This window comes from Thunnus maccoyii, chromosome 3 (genome assembly GCF_910596095.1).
Source record: "Thunnus maccoyii chromosome 3, fThuMac1.1, whole genome shotgun sequence".
Taxonomy (NCBI): Eukaryota; Metazoa; Chordata; class Actinopteri; order Scombriformes; family Scombridae; genus Thunnus; species Thunnus maccoyii.
Genome location: NC_056535.1, coordinates 8,687,863 through 8,710,867, shown reverse-complemented (window position 1 = coordinate 8,710,867; position 23,005 = coordinate 8,687,863). Strand labels below are relative to the sequence as shown.

The window sequence follows — 23,005 nt, the reverse complement described above, 5'->3', positions numbered from 1 at the left end:
TTTCTGTCACAGAGGCTGACATAAGGTGAGCTATCATTACTTTTTTTCCCATCTCCATCTTGCTTCTGCTGCTTTCAGTTCGACTTCTCTGCCTCCCGTTGAGTTGTCTTGTACTATTACTGTCCCTATCATTCTTCTCAAGCTTTGTCTCCACCTCTCTCTCATTTTCCTCTCTTTGATAGCTATTTATTTCCCAAGGCAGCACCCCTGGGTTAAGATGGGAAACATAAGTAAAGAAATAGAGGCACTGACATCCAGAAGACTACAAGTTAAGTTTGTATTTTCCCAAAGGCATGAAATATTGTGTAGCAGGTTCACGACTTGAGATTTTTCCTCTGCGTTACTGAGTGGGTAATGAATACAATGGTTATTATACAAACATCTTTTTCCACACTATTACAACTTGTTCTGGACTCTGCATCCCTGAGATGTTTTGGAGAGGTCTATAAGATAATTTCTTTCCATCTGCTTGCCAGGGTTGTGCTACATGGGGGCAGAGCAGGTGAACTCATGTGCAGACACAGAGAGGTAAGGAAACAGGTACACGCTAGGGCAAGGTATTTATTAAAGCAGGCCAGGGGGAAACCAGTACTGGTGGCTGGGAAACTGGGGCTTGGGCTGGTAGCTGGGAACCAGGAGATGAGGCAGGCTGGGGAAAGGGGAGCAGGTCCGTGGAAGCAGGACTGAGGAGACAAGGGACAGAGGACAGGGACCGGAGACAGGGTAGACGTAGAAGATGCATAAAAGAAACATAATACCTGGGAAGTAAAAAAGTGTGAGTGCGAGTTCAAGGTCCTTGGGCAAATATTCCTTTATTTTTTTTCTCTATCCTTATTTGCCCTGCTCTGAGTAAATGTCAGACTGTGCTGGGAGATGGCAGGAACATCTTATTATAAAAATGTGAACCTGAAGCATCATGCTCCCTGTATGCCAAATGCATCAGAAGCAAAATATGAGGAATAAGCTGGAGTCAGATATGAATGGTCTGCTGTGCTTTAAGAGCCTATTCCACTCTTTGTCATGACAGTCTATATGACCATGAACAGGGCAAAGGCTGCTGCCCACCAAACCTGAAATTACAGTCACTGCTGTCCTGTGCGATGAAATGAATCATTACCACTGCAGCATGAAAGAACATAATCTGGCCCGCCCCCAGCTATTCCCCTATGGGGACTGATTTGCGATCGCATCTGACGATAGACTGTGCATTCAATCAACAATGCAGCTTTCAGCTTTCAGGCCACCCTGCTGAAAGGCTTGAGGGATACAAGAGATCAATAGAGATAAATTAATTACTACACTGCCAAATGGGAATATTGTGTGGCCAGAGTTACTATAGAAACACAAAACTGCATGGCTGCCTACATAAATGATACTGAGGCTAATATCTGCACTGCTACAAATGGGGTCCAAGGGAGGTCTTGTAGTCGCCTGTGGCACGCCATGATCATTTCTGCACCACTGACATTAAGAAATACCCACTGGTTTGATGCAGAGGAGCAGCTGGTTGCATGAGAGGCATAAGTGAAGTGTTTGAGCAGCAATGCCTGGATATTGAAGCCAATCGAGCAAAAAATAATGCTGGCTTGCCAAGGAGGTTTGTGTCTCATTAATGTGAGTGCGACTCATACAAATTCATGATATGAAAGCAATTAAGACAAGAAGTAGGCGAGATGAAAACAAGAAGAAAGGGCAGATATGAGGCACCACTGTGGCACTTGTCCCCACCGTCCACTCCCCTCAGCTGGTTCCACAGTGAGCCTACAGCAGGGCCGGGCTGCAAACGCACTTCTTCCTGGCATGCTCATCTATAAAGAGTAGCAATGTGCCGGCTGCCCTGCCTGCCTGGGGGCTACATTTGCTACAACACTAATATCATACAGGCAACCAATGAATTCCTAAAGAGTACAATCAAGAGAGAAACAACCCCTGCCGCTGACATCGCCCTGGCACTTGCCTCCCTTCCTGCTACTTACACAAGCAATATTCCAAGCGTTGTTTTGCTTCCATCAAATTTTCCATTAAAAGTGACATTTCATCTAAATCAAGCCCTGGGGTGGAAACCCAGACAAAAACTAAAAGAGGTGAGGGACGGGGGAATTCTCACGTAAAGTTATGTGCACGAGCGGTGAGTCTGTGCGCACGGGCCTGTGTGTACGCCTCCAGCACCTAACTGACTCCATAATCATGGAGAGTGCCATTATTTGTAGCCATCAAAGCAAGATCAAAGCAATTACTTGTGTCTCTGCATTCGCGGTGGTTATTAAAGCAAACAGCACGGTCATTTATCTGAGATGTGTAAACATCACAGCTTTCGCTCCCTCTCTGTCTCCTCAAATGTTGTCAGCTTCACACCACTGAAATAATATAAACAAGTATCCCAAAGCAAGGTGTGTGTGTGTGTGTCTGTGTGCGGGAGGATGTTACAGGATGGGATGCGTGGTGGCGGCGGTTTGGGGGGTGTGCTTGGTGACTTCAGTGGGGCTCACAAGACATGTGAAATAGGCTCTATTCTGCTCACTGCATATGAATCATTGCTCACTTGTCACATTGCCACTGGACTGAGAGACTGAGAGAGACACCAAAGAGGAAAGGAAATGAGTGCAGGCAAGGAGGTAGGGGAATAAAATGAGTTACAGCTCTTGACCAAACACTCCTCTTTTAGGAGGATTGAATCTGGGAAATATTCCTCCCCTCAGGCATCCAGTCACTGAGTTCGCTGGGACTTATCGAGGTCCGGGGTCTTTTAACAGTAGAGAACACACTGAACTCCCCCAAGACATCACCACAGTTTCCACCAGAAATGAAAAACTAAGACATAATATCAATACTATACGGATAGCCACAGACTTCAAAAAAGTGAAAAGCAGTATTGCCTTGAAGCGCAGCAGCTACATTTAAGTGCCAAGCTCCTGCTATTTCTCCATGTTTGCCGAGTCCCTGCAGTATCTGAACAACTGATGAAACAGTTAAGAGGAATGGCTGATGCATTCTTCTTAGAAAATATATAACTGCTTGACAAATGTAGCTCTGTGGTCTCAGCCTGGCTTATTTTGATCTATCCATTTTCTATACAGCAGAACTTATTCTTTCAGAGGTTCATTTGTCAGCACACATTTAAATAAAGACAGGAGAACAATCTGTACAGGTCTCCAGTCTATCACAGAGAGACAAACACATTTACACTTACACCCACACATACATTTGTGGTCTCGTACTGCTCATAAACCGACATGTTACTGAACGATGAGAGGGAAACTCACATGAACACAAGCACAGAAAACACAAAGTGTTAAAAGCCCCCCAGCTGCCCAGCACTTGTCTTTTGAGCTATTAAAACAAAATCAATCCTGATAAAAATGTCTCACAATGTTTCTACTCAACATATAAAATTGATAATATATTTATATACGCTATGAGTGAATTATTGTGCTGTGCCATCATAACTGTGACAATGCAGTGGGTGAAAGTATTACATCATTCTCAGTCAACTCTATCTTGAACACTCTTTGTAAAGTAACACAAAGTTTGGTTTATGTCACTGCACAATTCCACAGTGTATAAGTCACCTGTGCGTCTTTGAAACTATACAGAGGCTGTGTTAAAAACAACTGGGGCATTCATTTACACGTCTGCCATGACCTTTACCATCTACCTTAATGAGATTTCCATCGATTCACTTTCCCAGAGAAAATAAATCAATCGGAACTCTATCAAAAATTGACACAACACCCCTGAATGCATCAACGGTCATGTCTCCAACAAGTCAATTGCAGGTATAATGAGACATCTTATAAAACAGCCAGGTGATTATGTTTGCTGAGCAATGTATATGTGTGTGTGTGTGTGTGTGTGTGTGTGTGTGTGTGTGTGTGTGTGTGTGTGTATGTGTGTGTGTTAACATTTGGATCCTGTCTCCATGTGTGTTCTGCCAGGAGAGGGTTATTCAGGAAATTTGAAGGCTGAACTCTTCACCTGCCATAGTCCAATTAGCCTAATCTTCACGCTGGTTCATTGCAGTTTGGATGGATTACAGGTGGAGGATGAAGAGGATCAATAGGAGTTCAAGTTCAAGTCAATTTTGTTTATTTATATAGACATTTATCACAGATAAGACTCACAAAAATTCACAGAGAAACTCAGGAAGGAGTCAGGAATACAAAGAGGAGAGAAAAACCTAACCAGATCTTACAAATTAAACAACACTGAAGCCCGTTTTACACATGCACAGCAACCCTGAAGTTATCCTGACATTACTTGGAGGAGCTGTATGTGAGAACACAAATGTCTGAATCAGTCGGACCAGACATTAAATGGACTTTACCCTGCCAGCTCCTTAGTACAAAGTCTGTGTTATGTCCGATTTAGCCCATGTATGAATACAGCGGGTCATTGTCTGGAGAATTCACAGCGAACAAGTAGGCACTGTGACATCTCTAGTGTGGGTGTGTTGATGATGTTTCTATCGTGAGAGTGGCGTAACACTGGAAGAATAGAAACATTCTGGAAGATGCCAATGAAAACGTCTACCGAAGAGATGACGGGTTCGGAAACTTCTGTCGGTGAGGGTCAGAGCCGAAATTGTCAGACGAATTCCAGGAACGGCACTCGGTTGTTTATGACTAAATTACAAACTGGCTACATGACCATGCATACTCTTTGCATCATGTTGTGCCTCCTGCATGCTCTACCCAGGTGCAACCCCTCGCCTAAACCAAGCAGAGTATTTCCAGTAGGTGAGAACTCGTCTGACACAGATAATCTCCTGTTGTGTGCTACATGTGTGAAAGGGCACCTAAAGACAATGTCTGGATCTGATTCTCCAGACATTGTCTGGAGTTCATATGAGAAAACGGCTTTGAGACAAAGCAAATAGTGGAGGTTGAAGGCGAGGAGGCTCTTTATTGCCTCCCTTGTCAATTAAAAAGGTGTCAGCATATTTACACATGACAGCAGCTATATAAAAAAAGTTCTTCATCATTTACTCCACATTCTGCCAAAACAGAAGTAAACATTTGCTTTTATTTCACTATGTTCCTCATCATCCAGTATATTGTATCTCAGAAAGTGATCCAGCATTATGCAGTGAGGTGCTTGTGTGTGTACAATGTGGAAGTGCATCCACAAGGAACTCCTGGTGCATCACAGTATCCATCTGTGTGTGCGTGTGTGTGTGAGTGTCTGATTAGACAAACAAAGGAATGTTTTCGAAGGCAAACGAGTGGGAGCTCGGCAATTAGGTGTTTCAATTCCACTGATTGGGGATGACAGGGGCAACACACTGTGTTGAGCCTCACACAGTTAGATATACACACATACATGTGCACACAGCCTTCCTCACGCACGCAGCAGAGGATACTTTGCTTCATTTACTGCAATCCTAAATTGGATCTGATAAGCAATTAATGGTGTAATTGGCCGTTGGAGAGGTTGTCTTCTCCCTGGAGTCTCACTGGTTCCGCTGGGCGGTCGAGTGGAGAGAGAAGGATGTGTTACTGATAGAAAGGCACTATATAAGTGTAGTCCATTTAATATTTACATTTACCCGATTCAAAAGTATATTTAAACAGTCAAACACAGGAAATACAACTAATATATTTTCACATTTCCTCCATCAGCATTGCTGTATTTATGTGTTTTTGCCAAATGAAAATCAAATCAGATTTCTTTTTTAAAAAAAGGAATTGTCCTTATTAACCCCACTCTGCTTCACATTTGCGTCTACAGGTGTAGAGGTGTAGGTTCATGTGGGAGGTATAATGTGTATCCTCGCTAAGCACCAATATGGGAATCAGTTTTCATCACACACGGAAACAGACACTGCATTATCTGCTCTCGAATCATGAACGCACTCAAACTACAGGAGTATAGAATCATGGTGGCTTCTGCTCTACATATTATTATAAAAACTGTCTCTACAGCAGAGGTAACTATCACCTAAAGCACACACAGGTTCACGTCTCCCTCCCTCTGTCACAGACACAGACACTGGCATACTAGCTGCCTCTCTATCGCTTTATCACAACAAACACCTGGGTCTGCTTGTACTGTCAGTTACAACCTGCCTCAACAATGATAAATATACAGTATATACTGTATAAATACAGTATAAACTGTATATATACAGTATAAAGTGACAGATATACAATTCATTTGCTGTATTCTGTATAAAATACTATGCTAAATAAATACTGTAAAATCTGTTTTGTATAATATTTAACAACCCATTATTATGATTAATTATAATACTCAAAGGATGAAAGCAAATGCTTTTCTATTAAAGAAAGAGCTCACAGTATATAGTTTAAAAAAAAAAGGCTGAATAATTTCCAAAAACAAATAGTGCATCTGTTGTGGACTATTTTTAGTTGCAGATTAATGAATATTTGTTTCTCTAGTGAGTATTTATGACAGCAAGATGGTGTATTGCATGTGGTAGTGACTCAAAATAACCTACAAACCCCTTGTTCATAGTGCCGGTGCAATAGTGTGACTCATTGTTGTAAAAGAAAAACTATTTAAATGTATCAGTGACGGTTTATGACACAGAGGGATACACTAAATTGGATACACAAACAATACGTCATTGGTTCTTTTCATGGGATTTGTTGACACTAAGAAAAATATCAGCTTTGTCACCAGCTTTGCCTTTTAGACTAAAATGGTGAACCAAAAAATACATCCACTAATAATAATAATGTTCCATCCATCCATGTCTTCAAATACTGTACATCATTTTGAGCATTTCTATATCGTATATAAAATGTGTTTCTTCGACTATGTGCTGACAATGTGAACAATAAAACCCTGAGTAAAGATCCATCCTGAGAATGGTTTTGTGGCCACTTCTCTCCAAAACTGTCTGTCACTGATGTCTTTCAGAAATATGGCGATAATCAAATGAACTCCCCTCTGCTCCCTGTGTCATGGCCGAAACATAAGAGCTGGTGATTGATGAACAGGCCCGGCAGCTCTGGGCCATACATTCATCCTGAGGCATTCTTAATGGAATTGACCTTGTAATAACCCCACCCCCTCTTCCTATTTTTTTCTTTTATTACTTCTGTCCCCACCTCCTCATATCCCCCAGAAAAACTGTCTTTTCCAAATAGAAAAAAAATACAAATTACTAAAACCACAGATGTTGCCCACTGCTGCAGCCGTACCGGATTTCAGTGAGTCAGCAGAATTATAAATGCACAGTTCATTATTAATCTAGGAGAAATGTTTCTTCTCGACGCATAGCCATCAGGTTATCGCATGCTCCTTTTCTCTCTCTCTATAATTAGGTGCTCAGTCCCTCTTCAAATCTCTTACACACACACAAACTTGGACATGTATGCTCACATAATAGCATATATGTAACATTACACACACACACCCTGCTGTGAAGATGCACATGTAGCAAGACTTTTTCAAATTCAATCCCTGGTAAGTAAATAAATAGATAGTAAAAAGGTTGTTAGTGGTTGTGCCTGGGTGTATGTGGGTGGTATTTCAGATGTCTGAGTGTGTTGACTGCATGAGCCTGTGTCTTATTGCTCTGTTAGTGCAGTCACTGGACATTTATTTGTCCAACAAAACCAATGGCACAACAAATTGATCAGTGAGGTACTCATCCTGCTCAATCCAATAACTAGATATGTGGAACACTGTGTCTCCTGACTTCCCACAGATCTAACGGGGAGAATGGCCACACTGGAATAAGTCGACATGTTCTTTTCTCTCTGGTTCACATTTTCTGGAGGTGCTGTCCACAGAAACAGCATCATGATGCATACTTGATGTGCAGAACAAATTCCCTTTAGCCCGCGGTATGTCAACCGTATCTCCCTGGAGAAAAGAGAGGAGGGAACGCCACAGTCTGGACTGGCACAGAGAGGGAGAGAGAGAGAGAGAGAGAGAGAGAGAGAAGAAACAAGGGAGAAAGAAAAAAGGGATGGAGAGAGAGAGAGTTGTAGGGTAATGGTAGAGCTGTGCTTTCTGGCATAGACATTTGACCACTCTGCTTTGACGTCCTCAATACAGGCTTTTTCCTTCTATAGAATTCCCTGCTGCATGTTTTCTGTAAGCTGAAACACCCACAGGTGTGCTGCCTGCATGTAAACCATACACAATAGGACATCTTCAAAGCTCAGCTGAATTTGCTTTTCACGTTTACAAAAATGTAACAAAATATGTCTCCCCGGGAGAGTGTCTGTGAGCTTGTATTACAGTATAAGCTACAGCAGGGAGGATGCTGAGTGAAGGAGTGGTAGAATATATTTCAAAATGTGATTTTTAATGGCTGAATATTCAGCTGTTTTGTGTTGTGAAAAATCCTTCGTATGCTTGGCTGAGGAGCGACCAGGGCTGGAAATGGGCCGGAACGCACCCTAACAGCATTCCAGGAGTAAAATCTCAGAGGAGACACCATTTTGTTCAGGGATATTCTTGCCTTGAATATGACCTGTTTGGCAGCTGATTTTGATATTAGTTTCAGTGATTAAGCTTACCTGAGAGGCTCAACTGCCGACCTTTAATATGATCAGCAGCAAATATGAATGACTTCAGGTCTTGTTAGTTTTCTCTTGGCTCTGTTTTCTACTTTGCCTTCACATAGAGATCTGAAACTGGTATAAGCTGACTGTTTTTCAGGCTAAAATCTCAAAGTTGTGTACTATGATCAAAGCAGCAATCAGAAATATTTATGGGTTATTTTTAACAGAGTAAAGGGGCCAGGAAGGAAAGAAAGAACCAGACTGTTAGAGTTGAAAAGACTTCCAGTTAGGCTGACGTACAGTATGTTCACCTGTAACCATACACTTCAAAGTAAAAAACATTGCAATTACCACTCCCCACAGTCTTCCATTGTGAAAAAGTGAAAAAATTAACTTAGTTGTGTGAAACATGTCTAAATAATTACCTTACAGAAACCTTCCATTTTTCGTGTGCTGTTATGTTGATGTAATGTTTTATTATGATCAGGAACAAACTGAAAACAGCACAAAGAACAATGAGATATAAAAAAACTAAAACAAACCAACCAATAGTATTTCTAATTTGAAGAAAACCAGCGAGATTCTTTTAAAGTGTGTTACTTCCATTGTTTTTGGAAGAATAATACATTCAATTTTCATTCACTACACAAAAATATTCAGGGAACATTTAGAAACAGAGGTCAACAACGTGAGCTTAAACTTATTCCATCTTATTCTCTTTGTAAACTCTTCAATATAATCTACAAAAGTGTGCTTTTCATCATTTTTTGTGAGAAGAATGTCAAGAAGTTGACCTGCGTCAATCTTCAGTATTCTTTGATATTACTGTATTCGTTCTCTCAAAATCTCATTGTCACCGTCTTATGAAAACCATGTAACTCCACAATGTCAGCTTTTCATGAGCTACAAAAAAACAGCTTAGCTTTGTGCTCATGCATTTTTCAGATAAAACAGAGGCTTTTTTAAATGGTTTATTCATTTTAAGAAGTGAGAAAATATTTTCAACCTACTGTATAAAGGAACACTTAATCATTCAGTGCACCTGAAAAATTGAAAAAAAAACAAAAAAACAAATTTGGATAGTTTTAATTTCCAACTGTATCACCTTCACAGAATCTGGTTGACTTATGGAGGCATGCACATGATATTGCTTTGTAGGACACATCATCATTCAATTAGCCAGTCAATCTACTAGTAATAATTCGACGAAGCCAGTCTTTACTACAGGATTGATTCTAGTACAAGCACAACCTTTTTATACCCACTTTATGGAATTACACTGTACACAAAGTCAGTTTGGTCATTTCTGATTTCCTAAACAGTGTTTATGGAAAACTGACAGGAAGTATTTTTCAAAGGTTGCCAGATTCAAACCTATGATGTCATGAGTACACTGCAAGCACTTAATCCCTCTGAGCAACGAGATTCCTTCTTTCCTCCGCTCTCTGATAATAGTTAAATTTGAGGTAGGAATGCTGATGAGGTATCCCACTGAGGAGGATCTGAGGATGAGCCTGCCACAGACACCACCTGCTTACATGGCACTGATGCCCAGCTTCCTTTCTTTCATCCTACATTTTCTCCTCTCTCTCTGTTGTTCTCCCTTTCAAGTCCTATCATAGATTTGCAGAAGCCTTGCACTTTTCCCGCATTTCTCTCTGTTCACTCCTGCCTATCCCTCTCTCACTCTCTCTGTCTGCCTGTCTCTTTCCCTGTCCATCTGCTTCTTCCTTTATTTCTCTTTCTGCATCCCCTTCTACCGCTCCTCTTTTTCCTTGTTTCCCAGCCCCTCCCTCCTGCCAGACATCTGAGCCAACAATCAATGCCATTTCATTCCGGTGAGGGAACAAATGGAATTCCAGCTGAGAGTGCAGCAGCAGGCAGCGAACAAAGGCTTTTCTGTGATGCCGACTGCCCCTGCCCTCCCCTCGCTCTGCAGCAGAGACCCCAACCTGCACCAGGTCCCTGTCACCTCTTTACACATATACACAAAACCTGTCGTACATGGAGGAGTACACTTTTGCCATTTACGGAACGAGGAACTGTTCATGCTAGTTAACTAGAGAAGATTTGATGGGAGAGATGGATAAGGAACTCATTCTGTTGTCAGTAATGATTTCTTCTCTGCAATTATATTATTTATTTTACCAGAGACAATATATATACTGTATAATATATTGTATATATATATTAATTTCCATCACTGTATCTCTTAGGTGTTACTGTCTGTGGTAAAATAAACAATCTGCTACATTTCCTGTAATGCCCATTTAGCTACAATCATCTGTTAATATAAACAACAGTGATTCAATCTATTGCCAGTTAAAAATCTCACCACAAGGTCCATGTAGTAACTGCTCTGGAGCTGTTGATCCTATCACATGATCTTCATCAGCAGATGGAGTTTGCCCAGTTGTCTGGGAATTGTAGATGCTCAGATTTTCTTTTCTTTAACTTTTTTTTTTTTAAAGGATCTCATGTCCATTTTATCGTAAAAGCTGAGGTTCAAAGTTCATCCTTGACCTCCATCAGTAATTCCATGGCAACTGGACACACTCTATCTGCTGATTAAGATCATGTGGTATGATTGAAAAGCTCCATACCCAGCTATTAAACGGAGCTTGTGGTGAGATTGTTGCTGTTGCTTTTATCCAGAGTCAAGGCTTAAATTGCAACCTCAGGTTTACATTTGTCAACATAAAATCCAAGCCAAAATATGTAATACTACTGGTATTGTTGCATGGTCAGAAAGTTTCATCAAGTTCTGGGGAAAATCAAGACATAAGGATGATAAGAGCATAGATATCCTGTTGAAGCCATTCATTTGGGCTGTGAGTTTGAAAATGCCTGCCTCTCTAGTGACTGCACCACCACTATATCTTGCCCTTTTTATTATCTCTGTGACTTTAATGTTCTACACCTATGTAAAGCAACATCAATTGCCTTGTGTACTGTATGAAATGTGCTCGGCAAATAGACCTGCCTTACCCTGTTTTAGTTTTCCTCCTTCCCTTTTCTTTCTGTGTGCTTGATGCGATGACGGACTGAGGAGAGAAACACTACTGGACACATTGAGTGACACAACGGCAATGAGCACTTACTGTAGCTCAAAAAAAAAGAAAAAAGGGAACAGGATGTTGCAATTTATCACTTTCACTGATATACTGGTAGCATTTAGCTTTTAGTGAAGATTCAGATGTACCAGAATCATAACCACTGCTGTTTTTCACTAAAGCTGTAACCACCATAATCAACACGTACATCTGTGAAATCCCTGGGAGAGAATTTATGGTCATTCAAACAATACTTTTAGATGACTGTGCAATTTAACAACATGGCAAAAAAAGTCATTTCTGCACTGCAGTGATTTGATATTGACTGTTACTTGCTGCTTATGTCCACCTCTAACTGCTGCTGTCATGTTGTTTCTCTGAGTCGGTGCGATTGACTGGCCTGTTTCTCTGCCTGACAATGGAGGATCAGAATGGATAAAATACCATATTAATAGCTGCCTCCCTGACTCACAGCTCAAAGATGTGTTTCATTAAACGCAACTGAGATGTGCCAACTAGAAATAGCACTAAATCGAAGCAGGAGAGGAGAGAACATGCCTGTCAGAAACAGCATTGTTATAGCTCTCAGCATTCTCGTAAGAAATGATGAGAAAATGCAATTGACCTTCTGCAAATAGATTGTCTGTTATTGTTGTAAATAACCATAGTGGGTTAATTATTCTATTTATATAGAGTATACAATGTTAAACAAAGTCTTCATACCTAAAATGCATAAATACAGATAGGTCTTTCCAAAACAACCCTATCAGCAGAGAGATGAGATGACAATTACCCATTATCTGTTACATGATTCATATAACCATTTTCTCATCTGCCACAGCTCTATGGTTTAGATGTATTTAGGTTTAGGCAACTAATACGATTTGATGGAGGTTAAGGAAAGAGACAGGAAAGTGTGAAAGTCATACACTTTTTCCACCCCACTTCAGGAAAACCCAAACACATGTTGTTTTAAGTATTTGAACAGACAGTCAGTGCTTCACATCAGCATTTAAAACTACAAAATTTTGCAGCAAAATCAGTTTATTTCAATGGAATCACTGCAATGAGTGGATTTGCTCATGGGGGCAGAATAAATCTGCACAAATTTGTCATGTTAAACTTTGGCGAATTCTGACATTGTAGCATTGTTTAACATTGACCAATAGCAAGCCATCTTAACAGTGCCGACCTTTGGGGGATTGGAGAGGCACAGAGTCCAAAATCGAGGACACTTATTAGGTCTGCTCCACCATCCACTTTTATTTAACCCTCCTCAGTCTGAGTGTTAATAGATTCACAAAAAAGATGGCACAGATCGTCTTTTGAATAAACTGTGAACTTAATTTCCCATTAGTAAACAAGCTAAAAAGCTTGCTAATTATCAGTTAGCACAAGCTTTTTCTCCCCTTTCAGTAACACTTTACTGAAGGAGATGATGTTCAATCCCCTGCACAAAATACTAAGGGTGAGTGAACAGCCCAATGCAGAGAAAATATAAAGAAGTTGTGGGAGCTAGCCAAAGTGACTGACTAGTGCAAGCATGTTCCCAGATGGCTAACGTGTTAGCGGTAAACTCCCCAGCAGTAGTTCACCAACTAGTATCTTCTAGAGCCACATATTTCATGAAGACACACAAATGAATTTTGGTGTCACACTTTCTGGTATGACTGGCCTTTAGTCATACTGTAAAACCATGAAAAACAAGAAATACATTAAGATGCTACTAAAACAATCATGTTGTTTTTCAAATCCACTGTATTACATGAATCCCACGCCCTGTCCCCACCCCCTCGCCTCACCCCAACATCCACTACTGCACCTCACTATCTCCCAGCTGCATGGGGCTCCCTCAGGCATAGCCCTGCCTGAATGTCTGGCCAGCTGTGGCCATCCCCCTAAGCAAAAGAGAAATAGTAGTGAGGAGCGTAGGAGGGAAAAAAAAGAGGCCGGAGGAGAAAGGGAGTGTAAGAGAGAGAGTGACTGACCAGCTGTGAGAAGCTATATCCCTGTCTTATAATGCAGCACAATCTATTGAGAGTGAACCCATAAAATAAAGGAAGGAAGTGAGAGGTTGAACACACTCACACTCGTGCGCACACACTCACATAAAACATACACTAATGCAGGAGAGTGCCATGGGATGTGAAAATTGAACAATTCCAAGATGCCCGATATGACTGAATAAGCACAGTGAGCACAGCAGTACTCAGTGGAATTATTAATGAATGCACTGACATTTCTTTTAATCACCATGCCCTGTTAGATGCTGTCCAGCACTGTGGGAGATGTGAGTGAGTGAGAGAGAGAGAGAGAGAGAGAGAGAGAGAGAGAGAGAGAGAGAGAGAGAGAGAGAGAGAGAGAGAGAGAGAGAAAAAAAAAATAGTAACAGATAATGAAAAACATAATGCATCAGCATACGGTGGATTGTGCAAAGGATGGCAGAAATAAGTCGGTGATCCCCGAGGGAAAATTCAGCCCCATGCAAGAGCAGCCCAGGAGGTCCAGCTAACATTAACACACATTATACGCTAGGCCAGACTTACAGCAGGACACCCATCACATGCTGCTAGCATCTCTACTACTTTTACTCTGTTGATTTGAATTCATAATAAGCTGGATTGTAAGGTTTAGGACCAGCTCTATGTCAATATAAAGCTGGTTATTTGCTCAATGCATGCTAGTGTAGCTCATCCAAAGGGGAAAAGAACATCTATTCACACAAGTTTCTAAGAAACCTGAATGTGATTCATGCTACTGTACATATGTGCAAGAGATGCATATGAATATGGTAAAGCTTACATAAAAGACATGTAAATGGCCACAGGCAGCCACATTGTCTTTGCTTACTGGCTCCGTCTACCTTCATATGACAGCAGCTTCCTGGAGATCGCATTATTAAAAGCTTTTAATGACATATGCTTCAAATATTTGTATAATATATTACAATGGCCATGGATTAATCTGTTCCTTGATTTAAATTAGTTGTATTCAGAGATTCGATTAAATCACCATCACTTTCCAAGTAGAATTAAGCTCAATCAACGAGGGCAATGCAAAATTACATTTCCTTTAACAAAATTTGCATATTGCATTGGCACTGTTAATGTTTCAGCTTCTTGGCAAAGAATGTGCTTACTTAGTTCCAACTGCTACAGACAGTGGATAAAATTGTTCCTCTGTGTTTCTAGTTGTTGTGTTTTTCTTGACAATAAATTATCCAAGTACAATTTGCAATAATTTCTCAGAAGGCAGACACGTAGAATGATTCTGTTTCTAAATTGCAAAATGTCTAATAAATATATTAGCCAATATTGCCACATCATGTCTGATGATTCATGGTGTGATTCTGAGATTAAGTTGAGCCCTCTATCGCATTCACACACACGCTTCCAGGTGGGAGCACACATAAACAAGCTCTTCAAACCTGTGCACGAAAACACTTTTGTGACTCAAACACAAGTGATGTGGTAATGTGTCATGTCTTAAAAAATTCTGGCACGTTTTCCATAAGCTCTCTAATAAATAGTAATGATGACAAGCAAATTCCAATTCTTGTTCCTTGAGTGTGCACAATTCAGGCGAGACACAGCATCCCCAATCACCACCACCACATCTGTGCTTCTCAATTCACCTGTGAGCCACGCAATCAGTTTTACTGCACCTATCACTGTACTCAACTTTCCTTCCCCCCTCCTCTCCTCTCACCTCTCGCTGTCAGCTTGAGTCCACTCTTCACTAACATCACCATCCTAGCTCACTATACTCCATAGACAGCCGAGCTGACATTAAGGCAGATGGATTTTCCCTCAATCCGCTTAAGACATCAGACGCTGAGTGACTTTGTTCCATTTTTTTAAAGAAGCATTTTAATACTGCTGCTTTCATGTTTGAGTGCCTCCCCACTGTTACAGATATTGAGTCGGTAGACCGCCGCATGACAGGCAGGCTGGCAGTTGGACATTGTTGAATGCGAGCGATGAAGCGCTTCTAAACTCCGCCCAAGTGCTTTAGTTTGCTAGTCCTAATATTAGAATGACATCTGGTGATATCAGGTAGGAGGTTGCATGTGTAATATTTGGATAGAAGAAATAAATCTCATGAGGCCTAATTTAAAAATGAGTTAAAGACACCCATGACCACATCCAGGTAGCCTGCTCACAGGTGGATGCTTTTCAAAATTCAATATTTGTATGAGGTTTGTATTCACCTGAGGGAACCATTCTGTATGTTAACTATGCTAGAAAGTTAATGGAAAAAAAAAAATCTCCTCAAGCAGTTTGTGGTGGTGTTCAAATTCACAAAAGGCTCCTCTTCATCCCTCAAACCTTATCTGTCCAGACAAAGGGACTTTCTCTTCTCTTCCAGAACTTGAATTTCTTCCAACCTAATTCCAACACAGACACACAGGCTCGCAAATCCAAACTTGTCACTTTCTGACTGTTTCTTTTTTTTTTTTTTTTTTTTCAAAGGAAGTAGAGGAGAGGAGGAGAGCAGATAGCGGGAGGCCAGGGACGAGGCAGTTTGTCTGATGTGAATGTGTTTTCTGTGTTATCACTCTGAGTGGGTGAGTTCCTATGTTGGCCTGATGTGAATGTGTTTTCTGTGTTATCACTCTGAGTGGGTGACTTCCTATGTTGGCCTGATAACACACTGACTCTCCCGCTTTTCTCACTGTCTGCCAGAATGGCTAAGTCATTTTGTGTCAACACAGCTCAGCTCTGGAGTGAACAAAAGTCATATGCTGTCCACACTGCACAGTCAGAGGTTGTGACTCCTTTTCTCTACTGTGCCATCTTTTCTACAGTGGTTGTATGGTTTAGACTTATGCTGGCATCACCTCAAGGGCATGACCGCTGTGGAAAGCCAGAGTGACAAGACAACATGGTAAAATACAGGCATGATGTATCTTTGAAAAAATTCAGCAATGTTTGCAAGGAAAGGGTGTTTTTTTGATTTTTGTCTCCCTGCTTCCTGCTCTGCAATCTGCATTTTGTCAAAGGTCCATGCCTTCAGGGCCTAGTAGTGTAGTTGCTAGCTTCATTGATAGAAATAAAACCCCCTGAGGGAAGTAGCAGAGCATGTTTCATATGAGGACAGCTCCATTACTTCAATACATGTAACATAGCTTGGAATCGCAGAAAGTGATGTATAACCCTGGCCTGCGACATTCATCACTCTGCATGACGGCTGTGAATCACATGCATGACTTACCCAAATCTGACCTTTACAGGTATTCATAATTTCCCAAAATGTAATAAAATATAAGATGTGGAACAGGAAATGAAACATCAAAAACACAGGAAATGGTTAAAAGTGTCTTTAGCCTTTAAGTTCCTCCTTGTAATGAAAGCACAAAATGCAGGGAATAATGCAGGGATTAGGCTCATAATCAATCAAATAGATTAGAACCGGTGACAACAGTGCAAGCAGCGGTACCACATAGGGTCCGCAGTCAGCCTGGGTAGGAAGTGTTGAGTGTTTTGGCTGTGATTGGCTACAGAGGGGGGTCTGCAGGAGAGGAGCAGCACTGCAGTCAGTCCTACATCGTAAATCATGCTCCCTACTCCTTTAGATTGGTTTAAATCAAGCTTCTCTTTTGGGCCTTGACTGGGTCCCTGGGCTTATTAGAGCCTCACGCTGAGAGAATAACCAAGCTTGCTATTCATCAGAAAAGCCTTAGAAAAGAAAGCCAGGCCAGGCCCATTTATTTGGATCATCCATTTAGATGGGCTCCCTCACAACAGCATCTTAAAACACATATGTAGCACTTAACACACCATCTTTACACTGAAAAATCACACTGACCCTGCTCAGGAAGAAATTTATTGCTTAACTCACTTAAGATTTGCTGTTAAACATCATCCTAACTCTCATATTGACGGGAGAAGCCAAAGGTGCCATGTCATCCTATGTGTTTACTGAATCCAATTATTTCACACACAGTAAGCCAGACATAGCCTAACACAACCTCCATTTTTTTGTCAGCTTCAAATGTTAAGACTTAGTTGTGTATCTTTGATCTACGAAAGAAAAAAGACGTAATCAATGAATACAACAACACAAACTGAAAATTGTGACAAACGATTACCAAGCTAATACATTTCTTAAGAGTGAATGTCAGACAGGCCCAGGCAAGAAAATGGTAGCGAGCTATTGCTGCAAAACTACACCTCCACATATTTGCAGAGGAACAACAAAAGATTGAGGCAGAACATAGAAGCTTAGAGGAAAACAACTGTAACTATCTGCACTGTGAACGCTAAACCTGCACAAGCCCAACAAAAGCTTTAAAAAAGACGGTATTCAAACCCAATCCCTTTTGAATAGAGGCTATTTTATCTGATCAATACAGATGGTGCTTTAAACAAATCCGATGGCCACATAAAGACACAATCCCAGAGGGGGGGCTCCTCAACTCTGAGTATTTCTTGAAATTTTTATTGAAGAAGCACACTACCCCCATCCTGGCTGTTTATGATCGCTCCTCTCTTCTCAACATGTCAGTAACAGCTAGGAGATTACTCTGTCAAATCACAAATCACCATGTCACACAGCTATTTTACATCCGATTAGCCTAACTGCTGTTTAAAAAAAACATTTATTATAATTCTACACTGCCTCGTGGTGGGATATTGGCCAATACGTTAAGCCATAAAGCTTGACAGGGTTGATGGTAACATGGAAAATTGCTGACTTTTTATCAGTAGTGAAATCCAAAAGCCTTAAATATCTGATAGCTCATCATGTAGATGCAGCAACTTGGCTTATCCTGGCAAGGCAGCCTTGAGAGCCATACATAAACACTGGCAGCTTTACATCACTGACAGCCTGATTCTGTCTTGTCAGCAAAACCCAGAGGACTACACCAGGATGTTCCCCAGAGAGTCAAACTCCGAAACTCAGCATCATGAGAGAGGAGAGAGAGAAAAGACTTGCAAAACAAGTGAGTTGGTTAGAAGTGTCCTTTTGACTTCTGTATTTGCAGTGCTGACTTACAGTAATTTTAAGAAGTTGTATCAATGTCTTTCCACCTTGATGACATCCGCTGAATTTTGCAGATATAGTGGGCTTAGTATTCATTGTCCTATTCACATAAGACACCGTGCTTGTCATTACACAGCACAGCACATCATGGAGAACTGCCTACATTAAACCCTTCTGATCGACCTCACTGATGACTAATCTTGGCATGATTTTAACAACTACACACAATCTGGTGAGATATTGTGCTGAATAAACCTGTTTCTTAAAGTGTGAGGACCCATTGATGCAGCTCATATTGATTTTTCCTGTCTATTTATTTCTCCCTCATGCAGAGTCTCCTCCAGCCTAACCTGCGCTGGCTGATAAACACGGGCCGTCAATGCAGAGTGAGGTGGTGGGATTAGACGGGGACATCCTTCAAAAGGTCTCTGTCTCGTTCACAGGGGAAGGGTCAACGGGAGCGCTGGGGACGGCCTGAATGTGAGACAAGGTGACAGGTAAGGAGTGGCAGGTGATAAGCAGACCCCGGAAGATTGTACATGCCTCTGTGTTGTCAGAGATAATGGGTTCAAAGGTAGGCCAAAAGGTCAAACAAGAGACATGCATGTGCGTGGATGTCGTGCTAATCACAGTCACACACACAGACATGTCAGACTGGCTACAGTACAACAACACCTCACAACAAAGAGACATTCTCTTAGTTGAAGTGACACCTGCGAGCTAGTTTAGGCAGCCCAACTCGAGCTGCCGCGCCACTCACACGCCATACTCCCCTCATTGTAACATATATCTGACACACTCTAATAATCATGGCGGTTACTTAAGTCATCAGTGCTCTGCACACATTTTGCTGCGTGCCTGCTGCCACACCCCTCATATGCTTGCTTGCTGCTATGCCTGCTACCGCCACTGCCATTTATATAGCGTTTCAAAGCCTCACCTCAACCCCAGCATCCACCTGTAGGCTCTGAGTCTATCCTCCCTGAAGGGGAAAGTTAGTATTGTCACTTCCCACTCCCTGCTGTGTGAGGTCAATGTTTCCTTGTGGGGAGTGACAAGGTCAGAGCCTAGATGTCAAACATTAATGCTGTACATATTCCAGTGTTTCCCCTATAATTGTACAGGCCTGGTGCATCGCCAAGACAACTACATTTTTTTTAATGCCAAAAATAACTCCATTATTCATTCATTCAGAAATCAATTGCGTTTAGGGGCCTCTCTGTGCAGGCTGTTCCGAAAAGTGAGTCAACCTCTGTGTCGTTGCCTGGGAAACTCTTGGTAGTGTAGTTCCTTTAAGGAATAGGGCAGTGCGTAATGTGTGTGCGTAGCAAGTGTGTGGTTGAGCCAGTGAGAGCAAGTGAGCGGCAGAGTGGCAAGTCTTAAAAGTTAGCAACAGTGGGTTAGCCTAACCTGACGACACTAAACAGAGAAAGGAGAAATGTGTGGCTGCTGAGTCTCTCCCGAGTTTCGCTCAGCGCATCCTTTTTGGCATTATGTGTCTGATGAGCAACTTTCATTGGAATGAATGGGGCGCCATCTTGGTACATGAGACTGTCCTCCCAAGGAGAACGACAGCATCAGTTGTTTCAGCAAATTCCCCAAAACAACACACTGTTTTATTTGCAATACTTGTTATGGGATACAGTCACCATTTCACTTAATACAACCATGGAGAAACTACCATGGACATTCAACCCATTAAACTGTCTATTTCTTTTAAAAGGGATGAGAGGAGCTGATGTAATTGGCGATCATTAAATGCCGCTTGACAAGGTGGCCTTAAATAATGCTGCTGATACAGTGCCCCTTCTGTTCATAATCTATTCCTCCTGCTCCAGCCTTTTCTCCACCTTGTTCCACTCAGCGCCAGGATTGCACTTGTGCCTCTGGACACCGAAATTGCAATAATTACTGGTCACACCCATGCACCCTGAGTTTGCGCCAGCAAATGCATTTGCAGATTTTAATTTTAGAGACCTATCTGTTTATTAAATCCATTTACCAACCAAACCTGTTACTGTCACTGTGTCCCCCTGCTGAAAGAGAGGTAAACAGAGTATATTGTATTTCCAAGAAAGAGCTTTACAGACATCATTGCAGAGGTTTAATGCAGCATGCCAATCTGCTGATGTTTTTCAATTAAAGCTGGTGGATATGGTATAGGCAGTGGGGCTGCCTGGTTGACAGGCCAGTAATTATGGGTGCTCCATTTAAGCTATCACTCTCAGGTAATGGCAGACCTGTCACACTCACAGCTCTGATGATACATACATTTATCACCACAACTGTCTGGACACTCAAACTGCACAGCATACACATAACTTTGCAACCATGCTGCAGTTGAATCATAAAGTACAGATGGAAAAAGCCGGTGCCGGAAAAGCCGTTTGAAGCTGTCTGAGTCTTTCACTGAGACTTCCTGTGACTGAACAGCATGAGACGCTGTGACAGGTGAATGTGACAAATTAATTTGTGTGTGCCAATTATCATTACGCATCTGCAAATACCATAGTTTGCAGCAAGTGACAAATGTCTGTTTCTCTGTGATCTTTCTCTCTCTCTGAACATATTTTGGGCAGATGTCTTACGTTTTATCTAAAATGTTAAAAATTAACCATGAAGACTGTTAACACTCAACACAGTAAGAATTAGAAAAAGATGAAAACCAGATGTTCACACATCTCTCTCTGTGTAGTGAAATAAACAGATTGTATGTATTATTATCACTGCCTTATCATAGTGTGTGGTTTACTGAGACATATTTAAAACTGACATCCAGTGTTTTACCTCTAATCAAACATTCATTCAGGTCATAATTTCACAGCACAAATAGTTTTACTGAGCCACAACAGAAACTTCACTGGATGAGGGAGAATTTCTGCTGGAACACAAAATCATTCAGGGGATGTAAAAGCAGTTTCCACAGTTTAAGTGGTCATAGCTTTTTATGGGGTTGTTCAGACAATAATTTACATGTTGGATGGGGTAATTGAGCCTTTGTCGAGTAACTGGAACAGAACAGAATAATTCATCCTCCACTACAGTGCAGTAGCTCCAGCTCTGAGATGTGAATGGCACAAATATTATGAACATGTGGTGTGATGGAAAAGAGGCAAGGAGGAGAAGGGGGGGTTGGGGGGGGGGGGGGGGGGTCCTAACAATATTTTGGAAAGAGCACACAGAGATAGCCAACATTTTTTCCCCCTCAGCAAAATGACTTCAGCGGACTGTGATGAATTCAGCCTAAGATGGATGACGCCTCAGAATGCAGACTCCTCTGCACTGCTCCTCTCTGCTGTGCTTTGTTTTTCTTGAGCTGCACAGCCAATATTCTAGCACCACACTCTCATTCTCTCACCCCAAAAATCAAAGGTGGGGGGGGGGGGGGGGGATTGTGTGTGTGGGGGTTTGAAAAATGAAAAATCTGTGAGAGTCAGAGATGCTTGTCCCAGCGGAATCAGAGGCACTTCAAAGCATCAAACAGAAGAGGTGATTCTCCCAGCCGGGCAATTTAGGAACAATCAGTGTGAATCGTTGAGATGCTCCTTCTAGCAAGACAGACGCAACAGTGCCGTTGTTCATGTGAGCACTGCTAAACATGCTACTACAGAGCTCTCCTAGGAGGGAAGGGAGGAAGTGAGTGCCTAGAGGCCTGATATGGATACCGGCTGATGCAGAACAGGCGGAGAGCAGTGTTAGGAACAGGGCTGAATAACCCAAAAAACCTTTTGTCTCCATATTAAGCTTCACACATTTAAATTGACCACAGAGCTTTCGGTCGATTGCCTCAATGATCTGCTCTGTTGCCCGTGTTCTCAGCTCCCCTCCGAACACTTAAATTTCCACTGGCCACCCCTCAAGTAATCCATCACGATCAATCAAGTCACAAATAGCCATCTGACATCACACCAAAGCCAATAAGCTGTTTGGAGCATTCAGCCACTTTACTGCATGTATAATACACAGGCTCTGCACATTTTTTTTAAAATGAAAAAAAAAGAATCTTATCATCTTATCATCGAAATTGTGATAATACCAAATATACTCTATTACTACAGTCAAAGAACTTTGTTTGCTACATCGGGTATACTCTGCTCTCATCACATAACTGAAACGAGAGGCCAAATCCATGGGGAGTAGTAGGAGGGGAAGCTTTCACTATCTCCCAATACCTCATTTATTACACTGACCAGGGCATTAGAAGCTGTCAGGCTGAGTTTAACTTGGGCAGGTATCCATCCACACAGCACAGGATACTTCATTTCATCCATGAGTGAATGGGCAACAGCAGAAAGAAAAAAAAAAAAAAACAACCTACTGACAGAGGGGAGAGAGGTGCCGAGTGCTGATTGTGTGCGTGTGTGTGTGTGTGTGTGCGTGCGTGTATGTGTTATGTCTTCAGGTTGAGGTTGGAGGTTGGCGCCTGGTCTTTCATTTGAATTCAGCTGTACACCAGAGAGATAAATGACCATGTAAAGCCTCAGG

At 41.7% G+C, this 23,005-nt stretch overlaps 1 protein-coding gene across 3 annotated transcripts in view; it reads right to left on the bottom strand.

Moving 5' to 3' along the window:
* Positions 1–23,005, bottom strand: part of cdh4 (cadherin 4, type 1, R-cadherin (retinal)) — a 211,068-nt gene that overhangs the window by 144,975 nt on the left and 43,088 nt on the right. Inside the window, exon 2 of one of the 3 annotated variants that reach the window (XM_042406119.1) lies at positions 18,871–18,994. The exons of the other annotated variants lie outside the window; for them this stretch is intronic. Coding sequence (XP_042262053.1) covers positions 18,871–18,934 — 64 coding nt within the window. The 5' untranslated portion in view covers positions 18,935–18,994. The remainder of the gene's footprint in view (positions 1–18,870; positions 18,995–23,005) is intronic. 3 annotated transcript variants of the gene reach the window in all.